This window comes from Lithobates pipiens, unplaced genomic scaffold (assembly GCF_037356315.1).
Source record: "Lithobates pipiens isolate NorthernLeopardFrog02 unplaced genomic scaffold, aLitPip1_a1.2 Scaffold_3, whole genome shotgun sequence".
In the NCBI taxonomy this organism is placed as follows: Eukaryota; Metazoa; Chordata; class Amphibia; order Anura; family Ranidae; genus Lithobates; species Lithobates pipiens.
In genome coordinates this window covers 79,187,335-79,201,948 of record NW_027507790.1, presented here as the reverse complement: position 1 = coordinate 79,201,948, position 14,614 = coordinate 79,187,335, and the positions used below count along the sequence as shown (strand labels likewise).

General features: G+C 43.5%; 2 protein-coding genes across 5 annotated transcripts in view; one reads left to right on the top strand and one right to left on the bottom strand.

The window, feature by feature from the left end:
* The window catches only part of KNTC1 (kinetochore associated 1), a 389,498-nt gene extending 381,941 nt beyond the window's left edge, over window positions 1–7,557 (bottom strand). Inside the window, exon 1 of one of the 3 annotated variants that reach the window (XM_077461857.1) lies at window positions 7,424–7,557. The gene's annotated coding sequence lies outside the window, so the exon portion shown is untranslated. Of the gene's footprint in view, window positions 1–2,010; window positions 2,116–7,423 lie in introns of those variants that run through there. The other 2 variants (XM_077461860.1, XM_077461858.1) reach the window with 2 other exon arrangements.
* The window catches only part of RSRC2 (arginine and serine rich coiled-coil 2), a 49,818-nt gene continuing 42,753 nt past the window's right edge, over window positions 7,550–14,614 (top strand). For both annotated transcript variants that reach the window (XM_077461862.1, XM_077461861.1), the window contains exon 1: window positions 7,550–7,699. In XM_077461862.1, the coding sequence (XP_077317988.1) occupies window positions 7,694–7,699 (6 nt within the window). In that variant the 5' untranslated portion in view covers window positions 7,550–7,693. The remainder of the gene's footprint in view (window positions 7,700–14,614) is intronic.

Sequence of the window (14,614 nt, the reverse complement as noted above, 5' to 3'; positions counted from 1 at the left end):
TTCTCTGCAGTTCATCCAGAGTGACCATGGGCCTCTTGGCTGCATCTCTGATCAGTCTTCTCCTTGTCTGAGCTGAAAGTTTAGAGGGACGGCCAGGTCTTGGTAGATTTTCAGTGGTCTCATACTCCTTCCATTTCAAAATGATCGCTTGCACAGTGCTCCTTGGGATGTTTAAAGCTTGGGAAATCTTTTTGTATCCAAATCCGGCTATAAACTTCTCCACAACAGTATTACGGACCTGCCTGGTGTGTTCCTTGGTCTTCATGATGCTCTCTGCGCTTTCAACAGAACCCTGAGACTATCACAGAGCAGGTGCATTTATACAGAGACTTGATTACACATAGGTGGATTCTATTTATCACCATCAGTCATTTAGGACAACATTGGATCATTCAGAGATCCTCGCTGAACTTCTGGAGTGAGTTTGCTGCACTGAAAGTAAAGGGGCCGAATAATTTTGCACGCACCACTTTTCAGTTTTTTATTTGCTAAAAAAAGTTTAAAATATCCAATAGATTTCGTTCCACTTCACAATTGTGTCCCACTTGTTGGTGATTCTTCCCTCAAAAGTTCAAGGAGGCCAAATACTTTCGCAAGGCAGTGTATATATATATATATATATATATATATATATATATATATTTTATATATTTTATATACACACACACACACTTTTTTTCTTATTTATTTTTCCTAACACGCTAGAGAATAAGATGGCAGTTGTTGCAATACTTTATGTCACACCGTATTTGCGCAGCGGTTTTACAAGCTCAATTATTTTGGAGAAAATACACTTTTTTTGAATAAAAAAAAAAATAAGATGGCAGTACTGTAAAGTTAAGACAATTTTTTTTCTATACAATAATATATAAATTGATATCAAACATTTCACCGTTCCAAATTGAACATTTCACAGTTCTAAATTGCGCCTGCTCGTGGAATGGCGACAGACAAACTTGGGCACTTAAAAATCTCTACAGATTAACAGCTTTGAGTTACAGAGGAGGTCTAGTGCAAGAATTATTGTTCTCGCTCTAACAATTGCGGCATTACCGTGTGGTTTGAACACCGCTTTCATATGCGGGTGCGACTTACGTATGCGTTCACTTCTGCGCGCAAGCTCGGCGGGACTTGGCGCCTAAAAAAATGTTTTTTCTTATTTATTTTACTTTTTACAATTTTACATGGTCCTTTTAAAAAAAAAAAAAAAGTTGGGTCACTTTTATTAAACATCCCTTGTAATATATATAAAAAAAAAAATATATATACATGACAGGACCTCTTTAATGTGAGATATGGGGTCAAAAAGACCTCAGATCTCATATTTATACTAAAATCCAATAAAATAAAGGTCATTTCTTTTTTTTTTTTTTACTTAAAAAAATAAAAAATAAAAAAAAAACCTCCAATGCTATGGAGCCATGTGGGGACCATTTTTCCCTCACTGGGCATCCAGGCTGTGAGGAGAGCAGATGCGACCGTCTCTGCCGCTACCGACGGCTCTGGTGAGCAGCGGCGGAGACGACCCCTCTTGCGCTACCAATAAAAGTGATCTTTTGTGAATCTGCTGCTTAGACCACTTATCTGAAAGAGGACCGCCAGCCGTTTTTAAAAATGCCGGGGTTGTGGCAGCAAGCTGCTGCTATAATAGTGGTATTTAGCGTCAAATTACCAATGCATAACCACAGCAGGCATTCCTTATGTGGTTAGGTTTTCCAAGTACCGACAGAAGTAAACCGCCTTGGTTCTGGATCGACAACTCTATAGGAATCGCCAGACATGCTGACTGGACCTGTATGCAGCAGTATAAAACTCAACAGTCTAATAATTTTTGCATCTCTCAATGGATGAGGATGAAAACGCACTGTGAGGGTGATCAGTGTTTTGTTTTTTGTTTTTTTAAACCACTTGACCACTGGCCACTTAAACCCCCTTCCTAACCAGACCAATTTTTAGCTTTCGGTGCAATCAAATTTTTAAGGGCAAATACTCAGTTATGCAACACTGTACCTATATGAAATGTGTCCTTTTTTCACACAAGTAGAGCTTTCTTTTGGTGGTATTTAATCACCGCTGGGTATTTTCTTTTTTAGCACACAAAATAAAAATAAAAAAGACAGAAAATTCTGTAAAAAAAAGAAAAAAAAATTCATTTTTCTTTGTTTCCGTTATAAAATTTTGCAAATCAGTAATCAAATCTGTGTATATTATTTGGTCTTTGTTAAAGTTATAGAGTCCAAAAGCTATGGTGCCAATCTGAAAATTGATCACACCTGTTGTACTGACTGCCTAGCTCATTTCTTGAGAACCCAACATGCCAGGAAAGTACAAATACCCACCAAATGACCCCTTTTTGGAAAGTAGACATTCCAAGGTATTTAGTATTTTTTTCCCACAATTCTTTGCAAAATCAAGATTTTTTTTTTCCTTTTCTTAATACAAAATTGTTATATTAGCAGGTTATTTCTCACACGCAGCATATGCATAGCACAAATTACACCCCAAAATAGATTCTCCTACTCCTGAGTACAGCGATACCACATGTGTGAGACTTTTACACAAAGAGGCCCAACATGCAGGGAGCACCATCAGGTGTGCTAGGGGCATAAGTTTCAAATCTAATTTGACTACCTATTACACTTTTGCGAGGCACTCTAGTGGCATGGATGAGCATGAATGGGGATGGTTGAGTATGAATGGGGTGACTGAGCATATGAATGAGTACGGCTGGATACAGCTGAGCATGGATGGATTAATGAATGAATGGATGAGTATTGCTGATTAGGGATGATGGCTACAATTTTACATGGTCCTTTGGATGGCTGGATGAATACATTGGCGCATGTGCAGAAGGAATCCTCGTATGGGGAATTGTAAATATCTCCTAAACCATGTAGGTTTAGGAGATATTTACAGCACCTACAGGTAAGCCTTAACCACTTCAGCCCTGGAAGGATTTACCCCCTTCCTGACCAGAGCGTTTTCTGCAATTTGGCACAGCGTCGTTTTAACTGACAATTGTGTGGTCGTGCGATGTGGCTCCCAAACAAAATTGATGTCATTTTTTCCCAGACAAATAGAGCTTTCTTTTGGTGGTATTTGATCACCTCTGCGTTTTTTTTTTTCCGCTATAAACAAAAAAAGAGCAACAATTTTGAAAAACAACACATTTTTTTACTTTTTGCTATACCGTATTTATTGGTGTATAACACGCACCCCAAGTTTAGGAGGGAATTTAAAAGAAAAAAAAAAAACTTTTAGGAGGGAAGTTTAAGGAAAAAAAAAAAACAACAACTTACATTTAAATGCCCATTAATGCAGACTTGTCAGTGTCATTTGCAGCCTTGTCAATCATTTGCAGCCTTGTCAGTGTCTTTGCCGTTTAAAAATTGCACTCGGTAGCTCTCGGCTATTTCTGGCCGCACTCGGCGGCTTTCGGAAAATAGCCGAGAACGGCCGAAATTAGGCGAAAGCCGCCGAGAAGCTTTGAAACGCTTTGAACTCAGTTTAGGCCGATACGTATTCTACATATTTTTGGTAAAAAATAAAAAAAAATTCAATAAGCGTTTATTGATTGGTTTGCGCAAAATTTTTAGCGTCACACATCGGACAATTTTAACAGATTTTTGGGACCATTGGCATTAATACAGCAATTGATGCTATAAAATTGCATTGATTACTGTAAAAAGGTCACTGGCAGTGAGGAGGTTAACCACTAGGGGGCGGGGAGGGGTTAAGTGTATGTATCCTAGGGGCGTGATTCTAACTGTCTAGGGGCGTGGCTGTGTGTGACATCACACTAATCGCTGCTCCCGACGACAGGAAGCAGACGATCAGTGTGCTGTCATTAGGCAGAATGGGGAGATGCTGTTTACATCGTCATCTCCCCATTCTTGAGATCCATGACACGATTGCGGGTATCCCCGCGGCTATCAAGTCCGTGGGACCGGTCACAGGGTACGTTACTTTGCCCAGCCGCGTGCCATTCTGCCGACGTATGAGTACAGGAGCTGGTCGGGAACTGGTTAATCTAGGCCCGGGATATGCAATTAGCGGACCTCCAGCTGTTGCAGAACTACAACTCCCATGAGGCATAAGGAGACTGACAGGCACAAGCATGACACCCAGAGGCAGTGGCATGATGGGACTTGTAGTTTTGCAACAGCTGGAGGTCCGCTAATTGCATATCCCTGATCTAGGCTTACCTGTAGGTGAAAGTGTGTTGTAAGGGTTTACAACCACTTTCACTTATTTCTGAATGATGAGGGGAGTTTAACCACTTAAAGACTAAACCTTTTTCTGGCACTTGGTGCTTACAAGTTAAAAATCTGTATTTATTGCTAGAAAATTACTCAGAAGTTCATAACCCCCAAATATGATACACATTTTTTTTTTTTTAGCAGAGACCCTAGAGAATAAAATGGGTGGTTGTTGCAATATTTTGTCACACTGCATTTGCGCAGCAGTCTTTCAAATGCAATTTTTGGGGAAAAAATACACTTTAATGAATTTAAATGAAACAGTAAAGTTAGCCCAATTTTTTTGCATAATGTGAAAGATGTTACGCCGCGAGAATCGTGATCTTTATTCTGAGCAAAAAAAAAAAATCAGGATTCTCATTTTAGCCAGAATCGTGCAGCTCTAGGTAAGAGTGTGTGTGAACCTTTCCTTCTTGGAGATGGATTCTTCCCAGCACTTTCCTTTGTGTGGACCTACACCTATTGGACTGTTTTTATCGAGATGTCATATTTTCTTAACATTGGGACTTTTTATTGATTCTTTGTGATTTATATAATAGAAAGTTAACGACACCCCCAGATAAGTTCACATATCGCTGCGCCAACTGTCAAATGGTGAAAAATATGATTGCATAGGTGTGAACACCAATGCAATCAGATTCCAGTGTGGACCAAAAAAAGGTTCCTGCACCATTTTGGTGCAAATGCAATGCGATTTAAGTCATACACTTTGGCTGAAATTCGCATTGCACATGTAATGCCTCTCATCGCATATGTGTGAACTGAGCCTTACGATCACTTTAACCACTTGCCGACTGGCTCACGCTGATATATGGCGGCAAAGTGGTTCAATCCTGCAAATCGCTGTATGGGTACATCTGTACCTTTTAAGGGCGATAGCAGGTGCACACGCACCCCAGGGGTAACCGAAGCGCATGGCCGGCGGGCACAATCGCGCGCACAAGAGCAGGAACAGGGATTTGTGTGTGTAAATGCACAAATCCCTGTTCTGTCAGGAGAGGAGACATAACATTTGTTCCTAAGTAGGAGTGCAACGGATCGTCACCGATCCGTACGGGTCATCCTGTTCGGATCGGCACACCCCACAATCCGCTGCCTCTGCCTTAGGAAGGGCCTAGCTCCGGAGCATTGGCCATTTTTGTACACCCGGCAGCCCTTTACAATGTGATCGCTCCGTCAAATGACAGAGCGATCACTTGTAAACAAACCAGCATCATGTCATGATGCTGGTTCTTCTCTCCCCTCTCTGTACTGATCTGTACAGTGGAGGGGAGAGATCGGATGGCAGCAGTGCTGTGGGCTGGATCTGTAGTGCCCACAGCACTGCTCTGTGACAACTGCAGTCGCAGCCATCCCTCCATACTCTGCCAATACTTGGCGATACCTAGCCAATATTACAGTGGGGGAGATGTCCTGGATATTAAAGTGGAGGAGATTGTGGATATTACAGTGGGGACTATATGGTGGTGGAATTTTCACAGGTTTTTGCAAATTCAATTATTTGCTGATCCGAAAAATTATCCGATGCGTGACTCTGATCCGAGAAACTATCCGATCCATGAGTTTTTTGATCCGTTGCACCCCTACTACTAAGTAGGAACAACGATATGTCTCTTCCTCTAGTTAGAGCTATCCCCTCACAGTTAGAACACATATTTAACCCCTTGATCGACCCCTAGTGTTAACCCCTCCCCCTGCCAGTGACATTTACACAGTAATCAGTGCATTTTTATAGCCCTGATTGCAGTATAAATGTTAATGGTCCCAAAAATGTGGCAAAAGTGTCCGCTCTGTCCACCGCAAAAAAAAAAAAAAGGGGGGGGGGGATCACCGCCATTACTAGTAAAAAGAAAATTAAATAAAATAATAATTAATTATTATTGTTATTATTATTATTATTATTATTATTATTATTAATAAAAAAATTCCATAACTCTTTCCCATAGTTTGCAAACGCTATAACTTTTGCACAAACCAATCTACGCTTATTGCTATTTTTTTTTAACAAAAATATGTAGAAGAATACATATTGGCCTAAAATGGAGGAAGAAAATTGTTTTTTAAAAACTTTTTGGGGATATTTATTATAGCAAAAAGTAAAAAAAAATTAATTTTTTTTTCTCAATATCGTCGCTCTTTTTTTGTTTATAGCGCAAAAAAGAAAAACTGTAGGAGGTGATCAAATACCACCAAAAGAAATATCTATATGTGGGGGGTGGGGGGGAACATGAATTTAATTTGGCTACAGCATCGAATCACAAAAAATGGCCTGGTCATTAAGCAGACAAATCTTCTGGTCTGTAAGTGGTTAATGACACCAACGCATGTATCAAAATGGCAGCATGTTCACGCACAAAGCGTATCTAAGGATGAGCTCCGGTGTCTTGTCAAATAGCGTCCTCCATCAGATAGTGTCCCCTGCGTACTGCGCATGCGCAGTACACAGGAAAACAGATTCCGAAAATTGCCGAGGATGAACGGCGCCTGCGCCGTTAGTCCAGGTTCTATCCCCACTATCCAAGTGGACATAGAGTTAGAATAAAAAAGAGCCGAGCGCAGCGAGGCTGAGCCCGAAGCGTGGCGAGCTAAGCTCGCCCGCGAGGGGCCCTTTAATACTCACAACCCTATGTCCGCTTGGATGGTGGGGCTACCACCTCCACTCACGGCGCAGGCGCCGTTCAGCTTCGGAGATTTTCCGAAGATTCGTCTGCTCCGTACTGCGCATGCGCAGTACAGAGTGGACACTATGTGATGCCCGGACTCTATACGCCAGAACACCGGCGTGTGTGCAGAGCCCGCCAGGAAGTGCGCACTGCTCTGCACTAATCAGAGGCTGCGAGACATTTCCCGATCTCTGCCGCAGGACAAATCTCACTGCCTGTGATTAGCGCAGTGCCAACTTCCTGGCGGGCTCTGCACGTGGAGTATGCAAACACACTGGAGCTCACCCTTGAACGCATCTTTCCCACACTGTGTTATAGTGTAAACAGGCTCTCAGGGTGTCTCCACTCTGGATGAAAGAGCAATGGAGACAACCTTTGGACAGCAGCGTTGTGTTGTTTCTTATAACAAGTAAAAGTCAGCTGTAATGTAAGAAAACATTAGACACGCATTGTTCTAGAAGTGGCTAGAGAAGACAGGTCCATTCTGTAAAACATACACACCGCTGTCAGCCAGTCCTCCTCACCCACCGGGCTGTCCGGCACACTTCCCCAGCTCTTCTAGCAGTCGAATTTGGCGGGACGGACTTGGTGACGTGAGCAGCGTTTCCCAGCATGCTGTGCGCGGCGGTCGCTTCCTTCGTGCCTTTTCGGATGGCTCTGTGAGCCCCGCCCGCTCCTGTGGATTGTGTACGGCGTTGTGAGTGTGGGGGTTACCGCACGGCTGGCTATTAGCATTCAGTAGCGCGGAGGGGACGCGGCTTCGCCTAAGTGATGGCGGTGAGTAGTTTGCTCGGCGCTGAGGCCTTTTCCTGAGCGAGCGAGTGAGACGGAAAATGGCGGCGCGGCTTCGCCATGACTAGTGCGGCCTAGGTGCTCCTCCGCCTCGGCCCTCCCCATTGTATCACTTTGTGTTGCAGTCTGTGTCAGACATAGTAATCATGTACAGGGCTGAGGGGAGAAACGCATCGGCCTGGTATGTGTCTATAAAACAATCACTTTCCTACGGATACAATAATATTACAGTGACGGTAACCATTTTAGGGGCCCAGATATGAGGACCCAAATAGTACTCCTGAGTGGCGATCAGGATGCAGTCAAACAATGATTGCGGCCTGGTGGGTGATGATGGGATGAAGGAACAGAGCAGTGTGATGGCGATCCCTGTGTATATTCCCTACTCTCCACAACAGCGACCCTCCCACATAAACACAACTCTACCAACCCTTCAAAAGTCACTTTTTTTTTTTTCCCTTCTCATCTGTGATCTGAAACATGCTTTTCCCATATGAGAGCTGCCAAGTGTTGTCATTTCTTCCCTTTTAGTCAATCGTGGACACAGCTAAGACCATTTGTAATCCATATTCTGCCATTCCTCTCCTAGATGTAAAAAAAAAAAAAAAAATCTTTATTGTTTTTGCTAGAAATTTACTCGTAACCCCCAAACTTATAAATATATTTCTAGCAGCTACCCTAGCGAATAAAATGGTGATTGCAGCATATTATTTTTTTTTTTTACTCAATTATTTTTTTTTGGGGGGGGGGGGAGCATGAATTTAAAAAAACAAAATACAATATGTACCCCACTAAGATGGCTTTCACACCAACCAAGCTGCCCATAGCGTGTCGGCGATAAAACTGCGCTATTTTTAGAGGCGTTTTGCCGTCGAAATTACAGCGCATTTCGGCCGCTAGCGGGGCGACTTAACCCCCCACTAGCAGCCGAAAAAGGGTTAAAACCGCCCGCAATAGCAGTGTTTTGCCAGCGATATTGCAGCGCTGCCCAATTGATTTCAATGGGGAGCAGCAATGGAGGAGCGGTAAACAAGCTGCTGGCAGGACTTTTGACGTTCTGCCAGCGCACCAGGCTTTCACACTGGAGAAAACGGAGCAGCAGTTTAATGGCAGATTGCAAGTGGTATTTCTAACGCTATAGTGCCTGCAAAATGCCCTTGGTGTGAAAGGGGTTTTATTTGTTTAAAGTGGATGTAAATCCTCGCATATACCTAGTCTTGGATAATACACCATAGATAATACACAGAGGTGAAAAAAAATCTCCTAGTCCCTACATCCGCTGTCTTACTTTTTTTTTTTTCCCCCTTTATTTTTTTTTATACTGTTTAGAAAGTGCACATCCTCTTAGGAGATTTTTATCTTCCTTGTTAGCATTTGCAGTGAAGCCTGGGCATGCAGTCAAGACAGCTGATTGGAGGAAAGGCACACACCCTCTCTCCTCATTGGTAGAGACTTCAAACTCTTTGAATCATTCAGAGCTCTGCTAATCTAGCCACTTAAAGCGGTAGTAAACCTGCACATTAACCTCCTCGCGCCCGCCCTATGGCCGAATGACGGCAGTAGAGCAGGCGCCTTCGTCCGGGTTGTCGTCCCTGGACGGCGTGATGTTTACTTCCGCAATGCGCGCCGCCGCGGGCGCGCATCGCGGAAGTTCTGTGTTCGCCGTGTCCCCCGGGGACAGGCAAACACAGATCGCTGTAAACGGCCAATCACAGCGGCCGTTTACAGCGTGATCGGCGTATCCAATGGGAGATGATCTCATATGTTTACATATGAGATCATCTCTCAGCGCCGCTCTCCCTCCTCGCACAGACAGTGCGAGAGGGGAGAGATGAACGGCTGCAGCGGCAGCCGTTCTGACTGTGAAAGAAAAAAAAGTAAAAAAATAAAATAAAGTGCCATCCTCCCCTAGCAGTGCCATCCTCCCCTAGCAGTGCCATCCTCCCCTAGCAGTGCCATCCACCCCCAGCAGTGCCATCCGCCCCAGTGCCATCTGCCCCAGTGCCATCCGCCCCAGTGCCATCCACCCCAGTGCCACCTGCCCCCAGTGCCATCCACCCCAGTGCTACCTGCCCCCAGTGCCATCCACCCCAGTGCTACCTGCCCCCAGTGCCATCCACCCCAGTGCTACCTGCCCCCAGTGCCATCCACCCCAGTGCTACCTGCCCCCAGTGCCATCCACCCCAGTGCTACCTGCCCCCAGTGCCATCCACCCCAGTGCTACCTGCCCCCAGTGCCATCCACCCCAGTGCCACCTGCCCCCAGTGCCACCTGCCCCCAGTGCCACGTGTCGTCAGTGCCACGTGTCGTCAGTGCCACGTGTCAGTGCCATTTGTCATCAGTGCCATGTATCAGTGCCATTTGTCATCAGTGCCACCTGTCAGTGTCACGTGCCATCTGTTGTCAGTGTCACGTGTCATCAATGCCACTTATCAGTGCCATCTGTCATCAGTGTCACGCGTCATTGGTGCCACGTATTAGTGCCATCTGTCACCGGTGGCACGTATTAGTGCCACGTATTAGTGCCACGTGTCATCAGTGCCACGTATTAGTGCCACGTGCCATCAGTGCCACGTATTAGTGCCACGTGTCATCAGTGCCACGTATTACTGCCACGTGTCATCAGTGCCACATATTAGTGTCATCTGTCATCAGTGCCACATATTAGTGCCATCTGTCATCAGTGCCACGTGTCATCAGTGCCACGTATTAGTGCCATCTGTCATCAGTGTCACGTGTCATTGTCCTGGTATTTCAAAAGTGTAATAAATAGTCAACAAGTTAGATGTGTAATTTATGCTTCTAGAACACGTGATGGCGCTCCCTGCATGTTGGGCCTCTCTATGTGGCCAGGCTGTGAAAAAGTCCCACACATGTGGTATTGTAATATTCAGGAGGAGTAGCAGAATTTTTTGGGGGGTGTCATTTGTGGTATACACATGCCACGTGAGAGAAATAACCTATTACAATGACAATTTTGTGGAGAAAAATAAAAAAAATGAAAAATCTTCATTTTGCAAAGAATTGTGGGAAAAAAATGACAACATCAAAAAGCTCACCATGCCTCTTACTAAATACCTTGGAATGTCTACTTTCCAAAAAGGGGTCATTTGGGGGGTATTTATACTTTTCTGACTTGTTCGGGTCACAAGAAGCGAGATAGGCCACCAGTACATCAGATGTGATCAATTTTGTGCGATTCGCACCACAGCTTGTAGACTCTCTAACTTTCACAAAGACCAAATAATATCCACTAATTTGGGTTATTTTTACCAAAGATATGTAGCAGTATAAATTGTGACCAAAATTTATGAAGAAAAATTAATAATTTGCATAATTTTGTCACAGAAACAAAGAAATATGCGTTTTTTTTCAAAATTTTCGGTCTTTTTTCATTTATAGCGCAAAAAATAAAAACCCCAGAGGTGATCAAATACCACCAAAAGAAAGCTCTATTTGTGGGAAAAAAAGGACAAAAAATTCATTTGGGTACAGTGTTGCATGACTGAGTAATTGTCATTCAAATTGTGAGAGCACCGAAAGCTGAAAATTGGTCTGGGCAGAATGGTGTTTAAGTGCCCAGTAAGCAAGTGGTTAAAAGGAAAAAAAAAAACCCTGCAAGGTAAAGATATGAGCTAGTATGCAGCACATACTAGTTCATTATCAAATACCTCAGAACAAGCCCCCTTATTGGTGCCCAGTCCACGCCGAGGGAGCTGACACCTTGCCCTCGGCGTGTCTTATGGGTTCGCGGTTCCAGTGCTGAGTCTCCGGAGCCACGATGACGACACTCGTGCGCGCAGGAGTTTTTGCGATTTGGCACTGCGTCTCTTTAACCACTGGACACTTAAACACCCTTAATAACCAGACCAATTTTCAGCTTTCGGTGCTCTCATTTTGAATGACAATTACTCAGTCATGCAACACTGGACCTATATGAAATTTGTGTCCTTTTTTTTCACACAAATAGAACTTTCTTTTGGTGGTATTTAATCACCGCTTGGTTTTTTATTTTTTGTGCTATAAAAGAAAAAAGACCGAAAATTCTGTAAAAAAAAAAAAAAAAAATGAATTTTCCTTCGTTTTTGTTATAAAATTTAGCAGATTAGTAATTTTTCTTCATAAATTTTGGCCAAAATTTATACTACTACATATCTTTGGTAAAAATAAGTACAAATTGGTGGATATTATTTGGTCTTTGTGAAAGTTATAGAGTCCACAATGGTGCCAATATCTGAAAATTGATCACACCTGAAGTGCTGACGGCCTATTTCAATTCTTGAGACCCTAACATGCCAGAAAAGTACAAATACAAATAAAGAAAATACAAATAAAGAAGACATTCCAAGGTATTTAGTAAGAGGCATGATGAGTTTTTTGAAATTGTCATTTTTTCCCACAATTCTTTGCAAAATCAAGATTTTTTTTTTTTCACACAATTGTCATATTATCAGTTTACTTCTCACACACAGCATATGCATACCACAAATTACACCCCAAAACACATTCTGCTATTACTCCCGAGTACGGCGATACCACATGTGTGAGACTTTTACACAGTGTGGCCACATACAGAGGCCCAACATGCAGGGAGCGCCATCAGGCGTTCTGGAGCACCCAGGACAATTCTGACATTTCTCTCCTACATGTAAAAATCATCATTTATTTGCTGGAAAATTACATAGAATCCCAAAACATTATATATTTTTTTTAGCAAACACCCTGGAGAATACAATGGTGGTCGTTGCAACTTTTTATCTCGCACGGTATTTGTGCAGAAATTTTTTGAATGCTTTTTTTTTGGAAAAAAAAAACTATTTTGTGCTTAAAAACAAAAATAAAAAGTAAAGTTAGCCCAATTTTTGCATAATGTCAAAGATGAAGTTACGCCGAGTAAATAGATATCTAACATGTCACTCTTCCTTCAAAATTGCACACGCTCGTGGAATGGCGCCAAACGTTGCTACTTAAAAATCCCCATAGGCAACGCTTAAAATTTTTTTTGCTGGTTACATGTTTTGAGTTACAAAGGAGCTCTAGGGCTAGAATTATTGCTCTCGCTCTAACGTTCGCAGCGATACCGCACATGTGTGGTTTGAACACCGTTTTCATATGTGGGCGGGACTTACGTATGTGTTCGCTTCTGCATGCGAACACATGGGGACGGGTCGCTTTAAAAAAATATATATATTTTCTTATTCATTTTACTTTATTTTAGTTTGACATTTTTTTCCCCAAAAATAAATTTTTGTGATCACTTTTATTCCTATTACAAGGAATGTAAACATCCCTTGTAATAGGAATATGGCATGACAGGTCCTCTTTACAGTGAGATATGGGGTCAATAAGACCCCACATCTCACCTCTAAGCTGGGAAGCCTGAAAAAAAAAAAAGATTCTGTCTTTGATTGTATTGGCGAGTCGGTAGAGGCACTGGAGGGCGGCGGGAGGGGGGGGTGGGGGGGATGTCTATGGCTGGGTATTGCAGGGTATCACCAAGTATGGCTGGGTATCTCTGGGTATGGCAATTTATGGCAGGGTATTGCAGAGTATTGGCTGGAATTGTACTGCAGAGTATTGGCGGGTATTGCAGCGTATTGGCAGGGAATTGAGGGGTTACATTTCGGTGAGCAGCGATGTGGGCACTGCAGATGCAGCCCACAGCGCTGCTGACACCAATCTCTTCCCCCTCCGCTGTACAGAGAGGGGAGGAAGGGAGGAACCGGCGTCATAACATGACACTGGTTTGTTTACAAGTGATCACTCTGTCATTTGACGGAGCGATCATGTGGTAAACGGCCGCGATGAGCGGCCGTTTACCGTGATGCGCTGGGTCCTGCAGTCACAGATGCTCTCGAGTAGGGCGCGCGTAAGAGTGGAATTCTGGGAGGACGTCATATGACAGCCTCCCAGAGTTAAACAGCCGTCATTCGGCTATGGGCCGGTTGTTAAGTGGTTAACTGACAATTGCGCAGTCGTGCGCCGTGGCTCCCACACAAAATTGATGTCTTTTTTTTTTTTCCCCTCAACAAATTGAGCTTTCTTTTGGTGGTATTTGATCATCTCTGTGGTTTTTATTTTTTGCGCTATAAACAAAAAAAAAAGCGACCATTTAGAAGAAAAAACATTTTTTACTTTTTGCTGTAATATCCCCCAAAAATATATTAAAATAAAAAAAATTTCCTCCGTTTAGGCCGATACGTATTCTTCTACATATTTTTGGTAAACATTTTATCAGGGCTGCAAAATTATGCCAGATAGATCGGACACTTTTGGCGCAATTTTTGGACCATTCACATTTATACAGCGATCAGTGCAATAAAAAAATGCATTGATTACTGTGTAAATGTGACTGGCAGTGAAGGGGTGGTGCTGTAGGGGTTAAGTGTGTCTTAGGGAGTGATTCTTACTGTGGGGGGGAGGGGCGGGGCTGTGTGTGACACAACACTGATCACCGCTCTCGGAGCTGTGATCAGTGACAGTGTCACTAGGCAGAGTGGGGAAATGCTTGTTTACATTAGATTTTCCTCTGAGACGGTCGCGGATATCCCAGCGGACACCCATGAAGCTCCTGGCGGCGCTCCAGCAACCCCTTAAAGGGCAACGTACAGGTACATGATTCTGCCTGTACGTGCCCTTCTGCGGCAGTATATCTGTGAGAGGCAGTCGGGAAGTGGCTAGTTAGGCTGCTTTCACACTGGAGCGGTCGGGTGTTGACAGTAAAACACTAATAGTTTTAGCGGCGCTATTAGGCCGTCAGTGGGGGCTTTTATTCCCCGCTAGCAGCCGATGAAGGGGTTAAATGGCTCGTGTAGTGCCGCTGCCAAAGTGCTTTGCAGGCGCATCAGCAGTGGTGCCGGTGGAGGAGCGGAGTATACGCCGCTCCAAAGATGCTGCTTG